At 40.2% G+C, this 19,808-nt stretch overlaps 1 protein-coding gene across 1 annotated transcript in view; it reads left to right on the forward strand.

The window, feature by feature from the left end:
* The window catches only part of AADAC (arylacetamide deacetylase), a 54,393-nt gene extending 34,999 nt beyond the window's left edge, over positions 1 to 19,394 (forward strand). Inside the window, exons 2-5 of the mRNA XM_063441016.1 lie at positions 7,690 to 7,912; positions 14,332 to 14,401; positions 17,567 to 17,738; positions 18,535 to 19,394. Of these exons, the coding sequence (XP_063297086.1) occupies positions 7,690 to 7,912; positions 14,332 to 14,401; positions 17,567 to 17,738; positions 18,535 to 19,140 (1,071 nt within the window). The 3' untranslated portion in view covers positions 19,141 to 19,394. The remainder of the gene's footprint in view (positions 1 to 7,689; positions 7,913 to 14,331; positions 14,402 to 17,566; positions 17,739 to 18,534) is intronic.
* Positions 19,395 to 19,808: the final 414 nt, after the last annotated feature.

Genomic DNA, 19,808 nt, shown 5'->3' on the forward strand with positions numbered 1-19,808 from the left:
CCCTCTCCGGGCCGTCCTGCCCTGGGCCCCGTCCTTCCCGGCCTCCAGTGGAGTGGGTGCCCTCCCGGGCTGCATCCCAGACGGGCCTGGCCCTGGAGAGGGCCGTTCATCAGCCGCACGCCTCCTCACGCCAGGTGCCACCCCACCCGGTCCGGGGTGCGCACCGCCAGCCTCTTCAGCCGCCACCCGCCGGGAAGCACCTCGCCTAGGCCCGCGCCGCGGGAGGCGGGGCCTCAACCACGGGGTCTGCGGGCCTGCTACACGTGCCGCTTCTGCCCGCGGCCTCCATTCCGGCGTCACCTCCATCCTCCAGTCCCGATCCAGGACTCAGACGCCGCGGAGGCCTCCTGGCCCGTTGTGGCCTCTCTCCGCCGCCATCCCTCTCCGCCGCCGCCGTTAGGATCTGGTCTAGTTGGGCCCGAACCCAGCCCGCGTCCTGTCGCAGCGCCGCCGTCCGGATTCCAGCAAGTAACCTCTCCACTTCGTCCATGGCCCTGCAGAGGAGACAAAAGGAAAACCCTACCCAGCAAAGCAGTGAACACGAAGTGCACACAAACTCGGCTAGGTAAGAAATTAAATGTGCTCTGACTAAAATGGCTGCCTATTTAAGTAGACCAGCCCTATTACCCACAACCACCCAGTCCTGGCCGGCTCCTCCTAAGCCTGCCTCCTAACCCCTGTCAAGGCCCTCCTCCGCTAAGCTGCGCTTTGGCTCCTTGGGGCTACAAAATCTAAATAGGTTACTTCCTTTTGACTAAAATCGGCTGTTAAAACAATGCCCTCTGTATTTGTATTTAAATAATTGATAACATCTTTTGCTTCGGATATGGGGCCATCCCAAATAAATAAAAGATCGTTGATGAATCTAAAGTAGGAGACCAGGCTTGCTCCCCAGCCATGCCCCTCCCCTGGATTGTTCCGTCCAGGCTCCTAAAATAGAGCATTTTAAGCTCTGGAAAACGTGAGTGCCCCTTTGGAAAATATTTGTATAACCATATTATTCATAACATACTGCACTATCATTGTACTTTTAATTCCCTTTTTTAAAGAGTAAGACACATAATTGCGAAATCTGCTGCTACCTGTGTATGTATGATTTTATTATAATAATTCTTAGCACTGTCCACCTAATTTACTTGCTTGTTTTGTTCTATTGTTCACAAGGTAAAAATAACTCCTTGTTGGTGAATAGCTGCTTTATTGGATAGAGAACACTTATCACTTTTTTCACTATCTCTTCACGTATCAATTTAAATGTAATAGGCAAAATAAATGTTAAAAGTTTAAATGTAGTCATTCTATATTTACTTGGAGTGTGATTGCAAGGCAGCAGTAAGAAAAAAATGGCCCTGCAGCACTATCAGGTGTGTTCCACTAGGGGAGAGCCCCCTTTTTTAACCAGTGGGATGCCCAGCACAGAGGCTGATCCCCTCCATAGGCTGCCCTGGGATTCAGCTTTGGTGTGGATATGGACAATCTGACATAGCAGCAGAAGCTGGTGAATTAAATGAAATATATCATTTTATTGCAATGATATGGTTGTTTCAAGCTCACTCATCTTCATTACTAGACATAAGTTCATGAGACTTACCTTCTGCTTTACATTCATGTTTTTCAAGTCCATCAATATAATCTGCAGGAGTATCCGCAGTGACATTTGAATGAGTATCTAACACAAAGGGCAGATAATGCTGAACATTTATTCAGCAATAAAGGCTTATGCCAAGCATCATCATCACAACAGCCCGCTGTAGTGGTTATGATGCCAAGAGTACCCTGGCCTGGTTGCCTGGTAATGGGGAAAACTATTTCTTACCTGTGTCTGGCCGGACTCCTGGTCTGCTCTAAAACAGAATTTACGACATCTGGTTTCTGCAGATCTCCCCCTTAGCCAAAGGTAACAAAAGGGAGGGGGGGGGGGGGGGGGGGGAATAAAGTATTTGTCTTCTTTTTTTTTTTTTTTTTCATATTTTCCTCCCTGTGCATTCTGGATACCTATGCCCCCTCACACACAAAACAGCTCCATTAATATAAAATAAAGCCCACAATATACACAGTCACACACACAAAACACTCCCAATCCAAGCACATTATAAACCATACTCATACTACGGCCTATATTAATATACACACACATTGCGTATTTATTTATTTATAAAATATTTTACCAGGAAAGATACATTGCGATTTCGCTCATTTTCAAGTATGTCCTGGGTCCATAAAACATTGCATTGATACAATACGGTACAATACAATACAAAAACAATATTAATACGCAATATATACAAAATTTAAGATAGAACAGGTAGGAAATATATAATCAACAATAACACGTGCATTTTGTTTTGAGGTATGTAGAAAGGTGCTTTTTGTTTTGAGGCTATTAAAGGACTTTAGGATTTGGGAAGATTTGAAAGTGTGCGGGAGGTCGTTCCACAATCGCGGCGCTCTGTAGGAGGAGGAGGATCGGGCTGCTTTCTTTTTGTATTGAGGTAGACTAAATATAAATAAAGTGCTGGTACTGGATCAGAGGTTATAGGAGGTGGAGACAGCTGAGGAGAGCATTAAGCTCAGGTAGGGTGGGAGCTTCCCAGAAAAGCTCTTAAACACAAGGCTGGAAAGATGAAGGGTGCGTCTGGATTCCAGGACAGCAAGTTTAGTTCTTTTAGCATGTCACAATGGTGGGTCATGTAATTACATTGTAGCACAAATCGTCAGAACGAGTTATACAATGTATTGAGTTTATTAATGTGGGATTGCAGTGCAGATGCATATACTACATCCCCATAATCAATGATTGGCATCAGCATTTGCTGTACAATCTTTTCCTTTACTGTTGGGCTTAGGCAGGATTTGTTTCTGTACAGGGCACCTAGTTTTGTATAAAGTTCAGATGCAAGTTTTTCTATGTGGAGGCCAAAAGCTAGATTGGGGTCTAACAACATACCCAGGTATTTGAAAGAGTGGACTGCGGTCAGTGTGCCATTTGAATTAGTTTTGATGAATAGGTGGGAATTGTGTAATTTGTGTAATTTAGGTACTGTTCCAAAGATCATTGTGACAGTTTTGTCAGTGTTTAGGAAGAGTTTGTTTTTTGCGATCAACTTTTCTACTTCTGTAAACTGGTCTTGGAGCACAGCCTCAAGCTGCGGTAAATTGGATTTGCTTGTATAGATTACTGTGTGTTCTGTGTACATGTGTACATGTGTACATTTCAGGATTTGCAGACATTAGGCAGATCATTTATAAATAATGTAAATAGTAGGGGGCCGAGAATGGAACCTTGGGGAACACCACATGTGACTGGGAGAGGGAGGGAGTCGCTGTCAGAAATGGACACACATTGCGAGCAATCCAATACATACGATCGAAACCAGGTTAGCGAACAATCGCCAATAGTTTTTGAGTTTGTGCAGTAGAATGTCGTGGTCTGATGTGTCAAAGGCCTTTGCAAAATCAATGAAAATAGCTCCAGTTAGGTCTCCTTGTTCCATGCCAGTTTGGATGTCATTGCAAACTTTTAAGAGGGCAGTTGTAGTGGAGTAATTCTGGCAAAAACCCGATTGATCAGGGGTGCATATACATACACATTATACATCTCTAAGCACACTACAACCCCTAGATGTGCCCACACACCCTCCAGACACAAATTACACCCCATATACAAACACATACATTACACCTCATAGACACACAAACACTCACTATCGTCCCTAAACACAAACTAGCATGTACACACAAACTACAGCCCCTGTACACCCACACAACAGACCCTATAGACAAGAATGCACACTGCACCCTATAGAAACACTATACGCCATAGATAAATACACACACATGCTTTCTCTCTCTCTCTATCTCTCTACAAACGTTAGACACAAACGCACACACAATCTCTACAGCCCCACACTTTACACCCAGTGGATAAACATACACACTACAGTCCCTAGCCACAAATAGTACACAACCTTTATACACACTACACCACAAACAGTCACTTCTACGCACACACAATCCTACAATTGGCCTCCAACTACATTCAACACCACAGAGAGCTTCCCCACACATACACAGAATGCTTTACTGGCCATGCCTCACTTTTGCCCTCTGGTATCCCTCTTTTAGGGACACCAGAGACAAGCCTCCAGCAAACGCAAAGCTGTGCTGTGCAATATAAACACAGGGCAAACCAACATACTCACTTTGAGGTGGCGTGTGTCATTGCTGAAGACTTGGCATGCCCCATTTCTTTCTCCACCCCCACCTACTGGGCTGCTCTACCTTTTAAATGCCCGGGTTGATTTTTTTTCCCAGTGGCCAGATTAGTATAAGAATTGCTCCCAAAATTTAGCGGTTGAAATCTGTGGCATGTAAATTACTATTAGAATAATGATTGTTAAGCCATAGTTGTACAAAAAAAATCTACAGATATTTCCTTCAGAATGAATAGCCTCAGGAGGTGACCTCAGCAGATAATAGTTTCTAGAAGTAGATTTTAACAGTTGCACATTTTTACATGATCACATAACACGTCCTGTATAGTATAAATAAGGGTCTATCAGTTAGATGTGAATTTGGGGTGAAGTTGCAAGGGGATTCAACATGTAGGCCAAGCTAGCAAAACTTATTTTAAAAAAATCTCCAAATCAGCACTTTTACCATATTTTAGACACTCTGAGCCTGAGCCATTGGTCATTCCAGCTAAACCTAAATAGTTACGTAATAAAAGAAAAAAGCCTTTGATTCTTACATTATGGGATACCGTAATAACTCCTGTGATTTTTCTTCTCGCTATAACAGAACACTGTATCCCACCAGTAACCTCTTTTGCCAGAAGTCATAGGTCCACGTTACCAAATTGCCAGGCAACCTATTGACCTATTGTTTTTGTTAAGATTGCCAACCCCCCCCCTTTACTGACCAATTGTTTATAAAAAAACAAACCACTAACTGAAAACTTTGAGACCTGCACAATAGTGGAGGCCTATAGTACGCTATATCCTATGCAACAAAACAGTCAACGGTCACATGGCCTGGCAGCCATCTTGATTTTGTCACCCAACAAGACTTGCCGTTTGGAGAAGCTCTGACCCAGCCATCACTATTTAGCCCATGTCAAAATCACACAGATCTTTTTGCTTGCCCATTTTTTCTGCTTAAAACATATGAAATTCAATAGCTAACTGTTCAAGTGCTTCCTAATATATCCCACCCCTTGACAGTTGCCATTGTAACTCTATCATCCGTTATTTTTTATAAATCTATATAAAATACATGTTGTCAAGTCTATGTGTGTTCATTGCAATAAAACTGCTTTCAGGGGATCACAGGTAGACAACGCATATAGCAGAGGTGATGATAAACATCCTTTGCAGAATCACTTACATATTTAGAGGTTGACATTAAGTGGATAGGGTTGACCCACTCAAGATTCTGGGGTACCCATCTGGTAGCAGAATCATATTAATATTCCCCAGAATTAGTTAACACTGTCAGTCATCTTGTTATACCTAGCCATCTACATAAATCAAGAGCACTGTTCTGATTTTAACATAAAGGCAGCTTAGTTAGCACTGACTGATGTCTTACTTATGGCAATCCCCCTTGTCTGCTAAATGTTAACTATCTGGAAATACATACTTATTTAGTGATATGCATAAATCAGCCAAAATTTGAGGACTTTGCTGTCCTACTGGGGTTAAGCACACATAGTAATGGACTTTTTTCCATTATGGAAAATAGGAGAAAGTAGCCATGAACTCCAGTCTCATATTACTATTTTTTTTATAATCAGACTAGACATAATTGACCTTGTTAAAATATTAGAGGTAGGTAGATTGTGAATCCTGATTCCCATTATATTACCTTCAACAACCGTGTCAATCTAAATGCGTATAAAGCAGGGCTGAGAAAAGCAGAAACCAGTGTTCAATTTATTTGTATTTGTACACTGTAGCCAAGTTTATATTCACATGGGACTGTCTTGCCTATGCACTCGCAAATTTGGATGATACCCCTGTAGATGCTGCAAATTTTTTATTTTAGCTAAATATTTTTGTAAACATAAATAAAATAGTTAACATGTCAATCTGTCAACATATTGATTTAAACTCAAGAAATGCTAGATATTGTTAATGTAATTAAGTTATCAACCTGCTCTAAACAATATGTAGGTTCACTTTGTGGAGAATACTGAAAGTAAAAATAGAAATCACATAACATCGTGCAATAATACCATTGTGTAGATCTGTGGGATTTGAAGATTAGAAACTACAACACTGCCACCTAGGGAAGGAGACATGCATGGATGATTAATATGTGCTCTGTGTAAGCAGAGTTTAGTGAGCCATATTATTCAGAGCCATAAAGTGGTTATATCGGTCCAGAACCCTTTATTATGTGTTTGAGACCTCTTGGTCAAACATTACATTGAACAGTGTGGTATTTAATGATTTTAGATTGTATGTTGCCAAGAGTATAGAGTACCCGCAACTCATCCTGTAGTTATTTGTCAAATGTTGTATTGTCTCTTATATGTATTGTACTTTTTTTGTCTTTTTACTCATATCATTTGTACCCATGCATACCTCCCAACTTGGAGGTAATCAGTACCAGGGTGGAGGGACCACGATGTAAGCCTAGTTATTAGCAGTGGTGTGCCCTTCCAATAAAAAAAGGTGCAGGCTCACCCACTTTACAATCTGCCTCACCACCCCTCAGAAGCACTCCCTGTATGTTCCTAGTGTGCATTGTACAGAACAAGCGCGTCTAATGATGGACTTGAGATGTTTTGTCCAGGGACACACATATGGGACACAAGGAAACTTAAGTGGGATGGCAGCCCAAAATCGAGACTGTATCAATGAAAGTTGGGGGGCATGTCCATGCACAGCCCTACGGAATGTGTTGGACCTTTTTAAATAAGATATAAACAATTTCCTTTGCCTTATCTTAGTATGGATTTTGTTTTGAGAATTTTTGTTTGTGGTTGGACACCTTTTTCTTTTTAACTATTGAACTGAAAATAATTATTCAAATGTCTCCTAACTTGAGATATCTCAGAAATGCGTAAAGCTGCTGACTTGATATAACTTGTTTTTTTTTTTCCAAATGTTTTTATCCTGAAAAATATTATGTTAATTAATAAACGGAAATGGTAATGATCTACGTGAGATAATATAATAGGTAATGGTCACAAAAACAAATGTATATACATAACTAGAATACAATGGCTGAGATAATAAACTAGAAGTCATTAATTTAAAAGTGTTAATGCCATAGTGACCAATAGAAAACGTATAATACTGATAGAATAATAATAAACTCGGGGATAAAACAAAAAGGGGTGGGGAAGACGGGTGGAAAAAGATGGGGGGGGGGCAATATTGCGTCCGCAATGCAGCCCAACACCCATTAACAATAAAAAATAAAAAAAAATAAAAAAATAGATAAGTTAACTTAATTTTCTTGTAAATACCCATTTGTTTTTCTATTTGAAATTTTGTAAATCAATCTATTTATAATCTAATTTTGCAAAAACAACTCCATAGCAATGTATGTTTAGTTCCATAAAAAAATTTCCCAAGCCTGATATGTCTTCACACGCCCCTGTTCTGCATGGAGGTCAAAGCATGTAAAGTGATGTATTTGTGATATTTGTAGTAACATTGTTTTTTTAACGTCCCACAGGCTTATTATGCTGATTTACTTGGACTGAAACATTTCATGGAAGTTATGATGTTTCTAACATTCATGGAGAATGTAGAGCCAATATCTGACGAGAATATGACCATCACTGACACCACGTTGAATAACATTCCAGTTCGGTTATACATTCCAACAAAGTCATCAGACAAACTAAAGAGAGGGGTTATCTATATTCATGGTGGGGGGTGGTGCGCTGGCAGTGCAGGTAGGAAGATATACTTGTATAAAACATAATGTTTGCATCCTGATGATTTTTTTTTAAAATTATTTATTTAAAGTAAATGCACATTTATGTTACCTCATCTCTCTTATCAACAATCATACAATTCAATAATTGGCAAAAGAAAAAGGTGGTGGTTATTGTTGTTTTTATTTTTTTTATTTTTTATAATGGTACAGTAATGACTGCATAATTCTTTATACCGTCTAAAGTTAATCTATATTAGATTCTTACTGTCTTTGGCAATTCCATGTCATTTTTGTTAGTATTTATCTTTTATCTTTGTTTATTGGTATGCTTCATGCGTATGTTAACTGAGGCAAATGTATGTGCATGTATTTGCATGTTTGAGAAAGAATACATGGAAATACTGACCTTGGTAAGCGAAACATGCATGATGTGCAGTGGGAAATAAAGTAACCTAATCGGTAAGAATAAAAGTTAAGGGAACACACCAGACCCCTAAAGCATTTCCCCTATATGTTATTATTTCTATTTAAATCTTTAATTATTCCAGTGGAGTGTCCCTTTGACAACCAATGACAACCAAGTTAATGAACATACTACAATTACCCCTGAAGTCATATCTGAAAAATATTGATATTCTTTCTGGGTAATGCTTCGGGTAAGTGTCAAGTTGAAGTCTGAGTTCATATCCTCAGGCATTCCCAAACCTCCATGTTCAAATGTACCTAGTTGGGAATTATATCTTCACTATAGAGGAGAATATAAGGGGTAAGATTCTAATAACATACTCATAATTATATGCCCCAATAAAAGCAGTAATTTAAATTCCTTGCAAACAATTGGAAGGATTTAATCATGTCCCTTACTCTAATTCTAGGTATCTCTAGGTTCAAATGGTCTTTTTAGTTATGCAAAATGTATGCATAGTGGATTCGTATTCCAGGAGAGAGAATAATTTGCTTTGCAAACATTGTAACTATGTTATGTGAGTTAATATGTGTGATGGCATTTTTGGAGGCGTCATATATTCTAAACTAATAATTTGAGGAAGGATGTAAGCCGTTACAACATTGTCTGCCCAACAATAAGATCACTATCGTTTTCCACTTCTCATTTTCTTCTTATAAGATCTTGACTTATAATTGATTTGACATACATATTTAAAGGGTAACTCCAACTAAAGCCTATGCATGCTGACAAGACTCCTTTTTATGCCGAGAATTGACTCGGCAGCTCGGAACTATATAGCACCTGTTGAAAGAGTCTAAAATACATTTTTGATTTAAAGGCCATTAGATGTATAATTTGACCACTGCTGATCACAGTTTACATTTGAAAAATTTTCCTCTAATGACAATCTGGTTTACCTAAATTGGAAATAAGACAAGGTGGGCACACTCGACTAAACGACAAAATAGCCCCAGGAGAAGACTAATACAATAAATACTGGGTGCTCACCCACATAAGGCTCTATCCCCTGAAGAACCCAAAATACATAACAATGTGAATAGAGTAAGGAGCACAACCATAAATCTTTTTTTATATATATATATATATATATATATATATATGAAAAAATCTTTATTAAATGGGTATATACTATAGGACTGTCTCTTTAAATATTATCAACAAAGATACAAACTCATGCTATTATAAAGCATTTACCAGAAAAAAAATGTCTAAACATATATAAACGTGCAATGCGTGATATATAAATGAAAGAAGTATCATGCAAACAGACCACTGTAGTACTAGTATATTTCAAAACCCAGACATATAAAAAAATGCAAAAAAACCATACCAAGTTCAGTGAGAAGCAGGGACAGAGTCAATCAAAAAAAAAACCAACGTTTCGGCTGAAAAGCCTCTCCCTTGATAAAGGCTTTTCAGCCGAAACGTTGTTTTTTTTTTTTTTTATTGACTCTGTCCCTGCTTCTCACTGAACGTGGTATGGTTTTTTGCATTTTTTATATGTCTGGGTTTTGATTATACTAGTATTACAGTGGTCTGTTTGCATGATACTTCTTTCATTTATATATCACGCATTGCGCGTTTATATATGTTTAGAATTTTTTTTTTTCTGGTAAATGCTTTATAATAGCATGACTTTGTATCTTTGTTGATAATATTTAAAGAGACAGTCCTATAGTATATACCCATTTAATAAAGATTTTTTCATATATATAAAGATTTATGGTTGTGCTCCTTACACATTGTTACCTAAATTGGAACCCATATAGTTTTATCACATCTGCAAGGATACTCACTGTATTTGATATCCATACTTCTGACAAAGACCTCAATCTAATTAGAACTGATACATTTGATTGGTTTCCAGGAAGCATTTTATCAGTTCGAATCAATTAAATTAGTGCAGTTAGCACAGCGACAGACCACGAGCAGCAGTCAGATGCCCAACTCCCTAGAGGCCCTCGACAGACTCTGCTCAGCCTTTTATGACATGATGTGCAGTCGGGGTATGCCCTACCATCAAGCGGCCCGAACTGTGGCCACGTGGATCCGCCCAACGACCCGCCGAAGCTACTATGATGTTCCACAGCGGATATTTCAGGCGGGCGTCCGACGGAGCAAGCACGGACAAACACACAGGCGGGTAGCAGACCGCGCTAACCCGGACACGCATACTTACACAAGCGGTGGGAAAAAAAAAACGGACATTCCCAAACAGCCGATACCGATACCCAGAAGGTCCCTACCCCTGCATCAGGAGTACAACAAGTGATACTTGCCTACAGAGCTGCATTGGGAGCGAAGAGGTCGACATGCCGCCAGGCCCAGACCCCCTCCACTCGAGGTACTCACGGAGGATTGGGGGGCAGAGACAGAACCACACCAGCTCACTTGACCCACGACGCCGAGGCTCGGTGCTCATACTGGTTGCGGGACTTTGTAACTCGGAGGGCGGGCATAGGTTGAAAATGCCGCAGCCTCACAGACTTACAAGCCATCCACCTCACCCACAACAAGCGGGGGAAATGGCATATAATTATAAACGGACGTTATCCTGACTCTTAATGTTAAATGTGTTGCAGCCATTCACACTAGACAGTCGATATGTGACTATACCTCTCGGAATATGTGAATCTTTATTGCATACTTTTTGCCTCATATCCTTATGCTTAGTGATGCTTCACCGCACCTGTAGAGAGATGGGCCACTACACCATTAGAAATGCTTACCGTACACACCACGAGTGGCATTATCCCTACTCATTCCTCACTTATGCACACATGTAACAACATGCTACCTGGTACATATGCATGGAGAGCAGCCTACTAGGTGATGACCTGTTACCTTAACACAGATAAGAACTCACTGAATATGACACCTGCCTCAGTCTGCCCTACGAATAAATGAACATCATACACAACACTGCTGCCCTAGCACGTAAAGCTGAAGCCCAGAGCTGAGACCTCACTTCTATAACATTTAAGCTCTCCACAGAGCGCATCATGCATCATTTTTAGCTGATAGAGCCTCCTACATTGTTTGTTAATTCATCTTAAACATACAAGTTAACATGTTTCACAACACGACTATGACTACTTCTTTCTCTTGCAATACTTCTTGTTTAATTCATGTTCCTACTCGACAAAAAAAAAAAAGTGCAGCACCTCTTGACTATATGCATCAACTGTTTGCAATAATATTGTATACTAAACATGTAATCGATTAAGCTTGTAATCACCTCTGCACTCAAAAATAAAGAATAAAAAAAAAAAAAAAAAAAAAATTAGTGCAGTTAAATGCTTTTTGGAAGCCGATAAATATTGGTTTGAATATCAATAACCGATATATTTTACATTAAAGGGAAACTCCAGTGCCAGGAAAATGATCCGTTTTCCTGGCACTGGAGGGTCCCTCTCCCTCCCACCCCCCAATCCCTAGTTACTGAAGGGGTGAAAACCCCTTCAGTGACTTGCCTGAGGCAGCGGCGATGTCTCTCGCCGCTGTCTCCTCCTCCGCGACGCTCCTCCCTGTGTTTCCGTCAGCCGGTGGGCGAGACTGATCCCGCCCACCGGTCAAGGAGACCTAATGCGCATGCGTGGCAATGCTGTGCATGCGCATTAGGTCTCCCCATAGGAAAGCATTGAAAACGAATTTCAATCTTTTCCTATGGGGATTTGAGCGACGCTGGAGGTCCTCACACAGCGTGAGGACGTCCAGCAACGCTCTAGCACAGGTTTCCTGTACTATGAAGCAGGAAGTTCCCTCTAGTGGCTGTCTAGTAGACAACCACTAGAGGTGGAGTTAACCCTGCAAGGTAATTATTGCAGTTTATAAAAAAACTTCAATAATTACACTTGCAGGGTTAGGAGTAGTGGGAGTTGGCACCCAGACCACTCCAATGAGCAGAAGTGGTCTGGGTGCCTGGAGTGTCCCTTTTAAAAATATTAGATTTGGTGATTTTTATTATGTATTCGGCACACATTGCCTGTTAAATGGGTTTTGCTGCCCTGTCACTAATAATAAAATACACGACCAATACGAGCACTCAGAGTGAGCTTGCATAGCATGTGACAGCTATATATATATATTCAAATCCAGATGGTCAAGTAAGTAGTGGTAGACATGGAACAGAAGACTGCAGTAGTGGTGGATGTGGAAATACCCAGCGACCATAATATCAGGAAGAATCACCAGGAGAAGGTGGACAAATACCTAGGACTGAATGAGGAGCTTGAAATGATGTAGAAAGGGAAGGCAGTAGTAGTCCAAGTTGTGATAGGAGCCCTCTGGGCCGTGAACCTAATTTGGTGGAGTGGCTTCAGCAGATTCCAGATGGGACATCTGATATTCCTGTCCAGGAGAGTGCAGTTCTAGGAACAGTTAAGATACTGAGCAGAACACTGTCTCCTAGGCCTTTGGTAGAGGACCTCATAATGAGTCTACACCACTTATTTAATTAGTACAACTGACCCGCTGCTCATGGGTGGGGTCTAGAAGGACACTTGGATGTCCCACCAATTTTTTTTTTTTTAATAGCCCCCACCCTGTTAGAAGGAGGAAATGACAGTGAGATGTTTACACCCCATAATTAAACTTTAAGCCAATACCTGATGCCCACAGGTGTAAGACAATTGCCATGACCCCCACTATATTTTTATTGACTCATTTCCTAGTCACTAGCTTTTCTTTGCAGTGTGCGGCTACTGGATTTTGTAGACTGACTACTACTCGTGGCACTGCCTGCAGGGACATGAGGGAGGTATTATAGGAAATTATGACCCTCTTGCAAGGATATTCTTTTAGGGAATGTATGACAAATAAGACACAAACACAAGTGCATAATACAATGTATTGCTAATATTGATTTAGGATACTGTTACAGATTTAAAAAGGGATTTGCACATTACACATTCTAACCAGTACATAATCAAAAGATACATAGTAAAAGGGCAATACTTAGACATTTAAATTAAGATCTTCCCCTTGCGCCTTTATCTTTGGTAGTCTGGGACAGTCTCTCTCAGTTCACCATGGCACCACTGCTTGCTTGCTCTCCTCTTCAAAAGAGAGGAAGAGAGGAGCCCAACCTCCTTGGCTGTTATTTTTAAAGACTGATTCTTGCTGTCATTAGCTACAAGTCCCAGAATTAATTTTCCCTCCCAAAAGTGGTTTATCCAACCCCCTTTTTTCAGAGAGTTCTGTCTTTACACAAGTCTTTCCCTTTGATCGCTTCCCTCCAGCTACACTGTAACATTGTGTAAGATGTAACCAGTTAGGGTTGGATTTTGGGTAGGTTGGGAGCAGGCCTGGACTTCTTTAAGAGACAAGATAGCTTGGGAAAACACACACTTCAATGGTTACACCTAGATGTTCATTACTCTGATCGTCTGATAACATGCATTGAAAACTGGTTGGCAGGAGAACTGCTGGAGGGATGTAAGCTTTTGTTTTAGCTGGGTGTTGTAAAATGCAACTGAAAGCTTTGAACCTTATCACACTGTTATCAAGTAGAAGACCCCCAAGATGTAAAACCAGTCACATACACTGAAAGTTATATACATACAATATTGCAGTTTTGCATATCAATTTCTTACAGTATTAAACCACACTTATACTTATATTTTTTAATGACTAACTTGGTTAGTCATAAAGACCATAAATGTGCTTTTCATGCACACTTATCAGCTGTTTTATTTAGATCCTTTTTCTGTTTATTGGGTTTGGCTGCTTGAATTTCAGCCCTAAAAATCAGGCAAAAAAGGGAAATAATTGACTGACTGTTTTTGGCAGAAAGAATGAAATTAAAGCCAATGAGTAGTATGCACTGTTCAATGAGGCACAACATGTAGAACTGTTAAGCAAGAATAAAATCAGAGTTGAGTGTGTTTTGTGTCTATTATGAATATAATTTATCAACAGTTATGTTATACTTTATGCTTATTTAGTAATGTTTACTTTCCTTTCAGCCATGAAACCATATGATCTCCTGTCAAAACAGACTGCACAGAAGCTCGGTGCTCTCGTTGTTTCAATAGAGTAAGAAACTAATGCAAAGGCATCAAAAATATATTGTGCATTTTTATTATTTTTCATACATTTAAATTCATTAATAATAAATTATTTATTTCATAGAACAATATATCTGATTTTGCTATAGCTTTAGAAACCCGTTTTTTCACTGGAACATGTTGGCCAAAAATTGGCAAATTGGTTATTAATTAATCATTGGTTACTTATTTGTAAAAAAAAAAACAAAAAAAAACACATATATTAATGCTTTAACAATTTGCTTCTGAATTTAGTATTTTTTTTTTACAATGTTACTCAAAGGGTTGCATTTATTATATTACCAGGAATGTCCTTCACGGCTCTGACTTTCAATGTTGTCAGAGCACAGGCTGAGAATCTCTGAGCCTGTGCTCTGACTCACTAACTGAGCGCCGGAACCACGAGGGAGAGGATATGATCTGACTGCACCTACTGCTGGTGCGCACCAGTGGACCACCAACAAATCGTTTAAATTGAATATGCTGGTGTACCCAACTTGTGAGCTGTGTTGGCCGCCGGGCGCCTCTGTTGTCATGGCACCCTGCGTGACCGCACAGCGTGCACACCCCAACGACTGGCCCTGCTGACACACACTGATGTTACTACTTAGACATCCCTCAATATTAATACAGACATCAGTATAAACACAATAAACAGTGGAAACAGAGCTGATCCCCCCCAAATTTATAAAGATTTGCTTAGAGGATTTATTGTAAGATTAAATCATGCCTCCTCCTCTCTCTCTCCCATGTGCTGCTCTGCAGGCTGGGAGGAAGTGAAGAGTAATCACATTCTCACAGCACAGCACCACCGGTGGCTGCATGGGGAACAGCTGTTTAATGTAATGCTTGCAGGACGGCCAGCTGCCGCAGATCCTCTTTGTTCCCGTCTCTGCAAAGGGCTCCAGGCACTGCTTGTTGTGAGTGTGAGCCACTGTAAATTAGGGGCAGAGGGCACCTGACAGGTCTGGGCAGGAAGAGAGTGCAGTGCAATCAGTGCACTCCCCTCCTGTGGGTCACCAGTAGACTGGTGCAGCTGCCGAGGATCAGAGCCGGTGCAAGGATTTTTGCCGCCGTAGACAAAAGAAAAATTTGCCGCCCCCCCCATGTGACATCACAATGCCCCACCCATATGATCTGCCATATGAACTAACGCCAGTGCTGCACACAGTGTGTGTTTACATTAAAAAGCCTGCAGGGACCGGCTATAGACACCAGAACGACTTCATTAAGCTATAGTGTCCCTTTAATGTGAGGTAAATTATAGATTAGTGTCACTGATAATATACTAGATTGCCTACTTACACCAAGATGAGGATGATGATGGGCTGCAGTTTGGCTCCACTGGTCTGGTGTAGAACAGGATCTCTGGAGGCGGTTTGCAACTGTGGTCACAAAATTCAATGTTCTGGGAGAATTGGAAGCAGCTCCATTTTTGGGGGGCCCCTTACACAGCTCAAGGTCTGGGCCCCAGGGCCTGACGGTGAGTATGCCCATAAGGCCCACTCATAAGTCCACTTATATGTTCCACCCACCCATGAATTCGCTCACAGGGAGTGGAGTGTGTAGGGGATGTGTTGTGTTATTGTAGAGGATCTAATATGTGTGCTTATGATATGTAGTGTATAGGGATACCAGTTTGTGTAGGTGATGCAGTGTTTTTGTGTGTAGTGGAAGCAGTGTGTATTTGTGTATAAAGCATGTATTGTGTGTTTCTGGTTGTGTGTAAGGGATGCATTGTGTGAATCTGTGTTTGTATGCATACGGGATGCAAGGTGTGTGTCTGTATGTGTGTGCATTGAGTGTAAAAGATGCATTGTGTTTCTGTGTGTATTTAAGAAAAGCAGTGTGTGTTTGCATTGTGTGTTTCTGTGTATGTGTGCAAAGGATGCATTGTCTTTGTGTGTAAGGGTTGCATTGTGTGTGTGTAATGGATGCATTGTGTCTTTCTCTGTGTGTAAGAGAAGCATGTTGTATTTCTGTGTGTGTAGGGATGCATTGTGTGTGTGTGTGTGTGTGTGCGTAGTGTGAAAGAGCTCCCTGTCTTGCCCCCCTGTCCTATAGAGCTGTCCCTTCTGTCCCTTAGAGCTCTCCCCTGCCCCTTAGTGGTCTCTTCTCTCACCCACCCTCCCTTAGCGGTCTCTTCTCACACTCACCCACCCACCCCGTGCTCTCCTCACTCCCCCTGTGTTCTTCTTACCCTCCCTCCTCCCTGTGTTCTTCTCACTTCCCCCCCTTGTTCTTCTAACTCCCCCCTTGTTCTTCTTATCCCCTTCTTCTTCTTATCTCCCCTCCTTCTTACTCCCGCTCCCCCTCTTCTTACTCCCCCCTCTTCTTCTTACTCCCACCCCTCTTCTTCTTACTCCCCCCTCCCCATCTTCTTACTCCCCCCTCCCCATCTTCTTACTCCCCCCTCCCCCCTTCTTACTATTGTTCCCTCTGCGCCCCCTCTCTTGTAATACTTTCCAGATTCAAATGCTAATGTCACTCAGTGCTGGGTTGGCACTCCGCACCCTCCAATGTCACCCGACTGCATCTGAAATAGGCACCACCACAGGAAAAGAAAAACAATATAAATTGATACTTATCTCAAAAGATACAATGCGGCAGCCTCCCAGATCACTACCCAGAAAAGATGACCTTTACACAGCAGAAATATAAGATAACAGAGAAGTTTGGGATACGGCTGCAAATCTACAACAAACAAAACACATACATAGTGTGATACAGTTTGAAAAAAACAAATCGCATAAATGTAATGCACTCACAGGATTTCGTGAAAAAATAAGCTCTAGGGTGCCTCCCCGGATAGCAATGGGGGGGCCAAATTATCCCTTCTGTAGTTCACCGATGGATACACAATGCAGGACTCCAGAAATGATGAAAAAAATAGCAGCTTTATTAATAAGGTGGAAAAAATACCACCAAACCATTAATAAAATAAAATATAAAATAAGATATAAAATGTCAAGAGGCCCTACGCTTTTCATTCACTATATGTGAACTTCCTCAGGGACCATAAAGTAAAATAATCAGCACAGAATAGTGACAAACATAAAAAGCAGCCTAATTCCCCATCCCCTCAGTCCCAAATATAGCCCTAAATTAAATTATTAACCTTTTTCTTTGTTATTCTTCCAATCTTCACTTCCAGATATCGTTTAGCCCCTAAAGTAAATTTCCCAACTCAATTTGATGATGTATATGCTGCAGTAAAATACCTCCTAGATGAAAGCACTCTTCAAAAATATTCTGTGGATCCCAACCGTGTGGCCATATCAGGTGACAGTGCTGGAGGAAACTTGGCCGCTGCTGTAATGCAACAGGTATGCATAATAAAGTATTAAAGTTATGTCTTATGTCTTATTTCTTCTTTGTTGGTTAGTCATTAAAAAAAAACAATAAATAAATACCTTCACTACAAGGTATAATTTTTAGAACAAAAAAAACAAACAAACAAAAAAAAAGTCATGGCAGTCCCACACATTCCCTATTCCGCCATCCATTTCTGTCTCTTCTATAATTTTCTTCCCTGTTGTCTACAACCTTTCTTAGTCTTCTCTTATTTGAACACTCCCCATCCTCCACTTCATATGTTAATGTTCTTTATACACTCTGACTGCCTTCCTTTCATTCTCTATCCATCTCAAATGATTCCCACCATTGTCTCAAATGTTTATCTGTCTCTCCATATATCATAAATTCTTCTCATTCCACTCAAGCTCTTCACGAAAAACGATCCTACCTTCTTCTCTCTTGATGCCTGCCCCTCATTGTTCCCCTTTCTTTTACAGTCCTAAAAAAAAAGAGCTGCTGACATGACTTCAAACCCACAGCCAATCACAGCACAGTTGTTATATACATACAGTTAATAAAAGAACTAAGGGTAAAGGGTACACATAATAAGAAGACGTGACTATGTGATGGGAACAGTTCACCTCATACTGATCTTTCATTGGCTGGACTGAATGTAATCAGGAAACATCTTGTGTATGAATAACACAATGTGCCCTGTAGCAGGTCCCTCTGTATTTTATTAGCAGTCCAGTAGCTGTTGTTAATAGGGGTAATATTAAACCTTCATTTTAATTGTTTGTTTAAAATTCTCTCTGATTTTTACAGCAATTACATGATCCTGAAATAAAAGTTAAACTAAAGATGCAAGCGTTAATATACCCAGTTATGCAGGATATCGACTTTAACACTCCATCATATCAAGAAAATGCCAACATGCCCATACTACCGAGGTCTCTGATGGTTCGTTTCTGGAGTGAATACATGACTACTGATAAAACTTTGTATGAAGCAATGATGGCAAACAGACATATACCACGTGACAAAGCAGATTTATTTAAGTTTGTTGACTGGAGTACCTTATTGCCTGAAAACCTGAGAAAGAAGTATGTTTACTCACCTCAATATGGAACCCCTGAATTGGTAAAAAAATATCCTGGAATTTTGGATGCAAGAGCTTCTCCACTGCTGGTTGAAGATAAAATGTTGCAAGGTTTACCATTAACCTATGTAATTACATGTATGTATGATGTCCTCAGAGATGATGGTATTATGTATGTCTCAAGACTTAGACAAGCCGGGGTGGAGGTCGTACATGATCACTATGACAGTACATTCCATGGCATACTTATAATAAGCATCTGGCCATTAGAAATGAATTTAGCCCATCAAATAACACTAAGATACCTAAACTTTCTCAATGACAATTTATGAAGACATTTCATTTATATAGATGGCCAGTGTTGTAAAATTAAATTGGTTGTACTTATGATATAATTTTCACGACCATGAGTCATCACCCAAACCCAGAATGTAACGTCTGTCATAGAATTTTGCTGGAAAAAAAGATATTGTATAAGGTGTGTTTTAAGCTAGTATACAAAGGACTCACTTGCATGGAGGTGGAGGCAGGTTTTTTTTTTCTGTCATGGTTTATTTACTCTTCTGTTTGTTCTGCTTTTTTTTTTTTTTTTTTAATACTTAAGTGTTATGAAAAATGCATTTTTTTTAATTATTATTATTATAATGTAGACCTAAAGGAAATGGAAAAATAAATGTGCTTTATGCTGCAAAACACACAAACTTTACACACGTAGTAAATGTTTTTGTTTTTTTAAATTACATTTTCACGATTAAATAATATAAGCCAGAGAAAGCATGTATGTAATATCAATACAGTTATAGTACATATTTTGTTTAATCGTGCATTGTAATATTTGCCTTATTGTTGATGCCTGCAAAAAATTGCAGGCTGTTCTTTATTGTAAAGAGAATTGAGATATAGAGATCCTGCCAATGACTTTTTAAGAGAAAATTGTTAACTTCAAAAAATTTCAATAAACTGGTGCCATGTGAGAGAGATACATGTTATCTACGGACGG

This window comes from Pelobates fuscus, chromosome 2 (assembly GCF_036172605.1).
Source record: "Pelobates fuscus isolate aPelFus1 chromosome 2, aPelFus1.pri, whole genome shotgun sequence".
NCBI classification, from domain to species: Eukaryota; Metazoa; Chordata; class Amphibia; order Anura; family Pelobatidae; genus Pelobates; species Pelobates fuscus.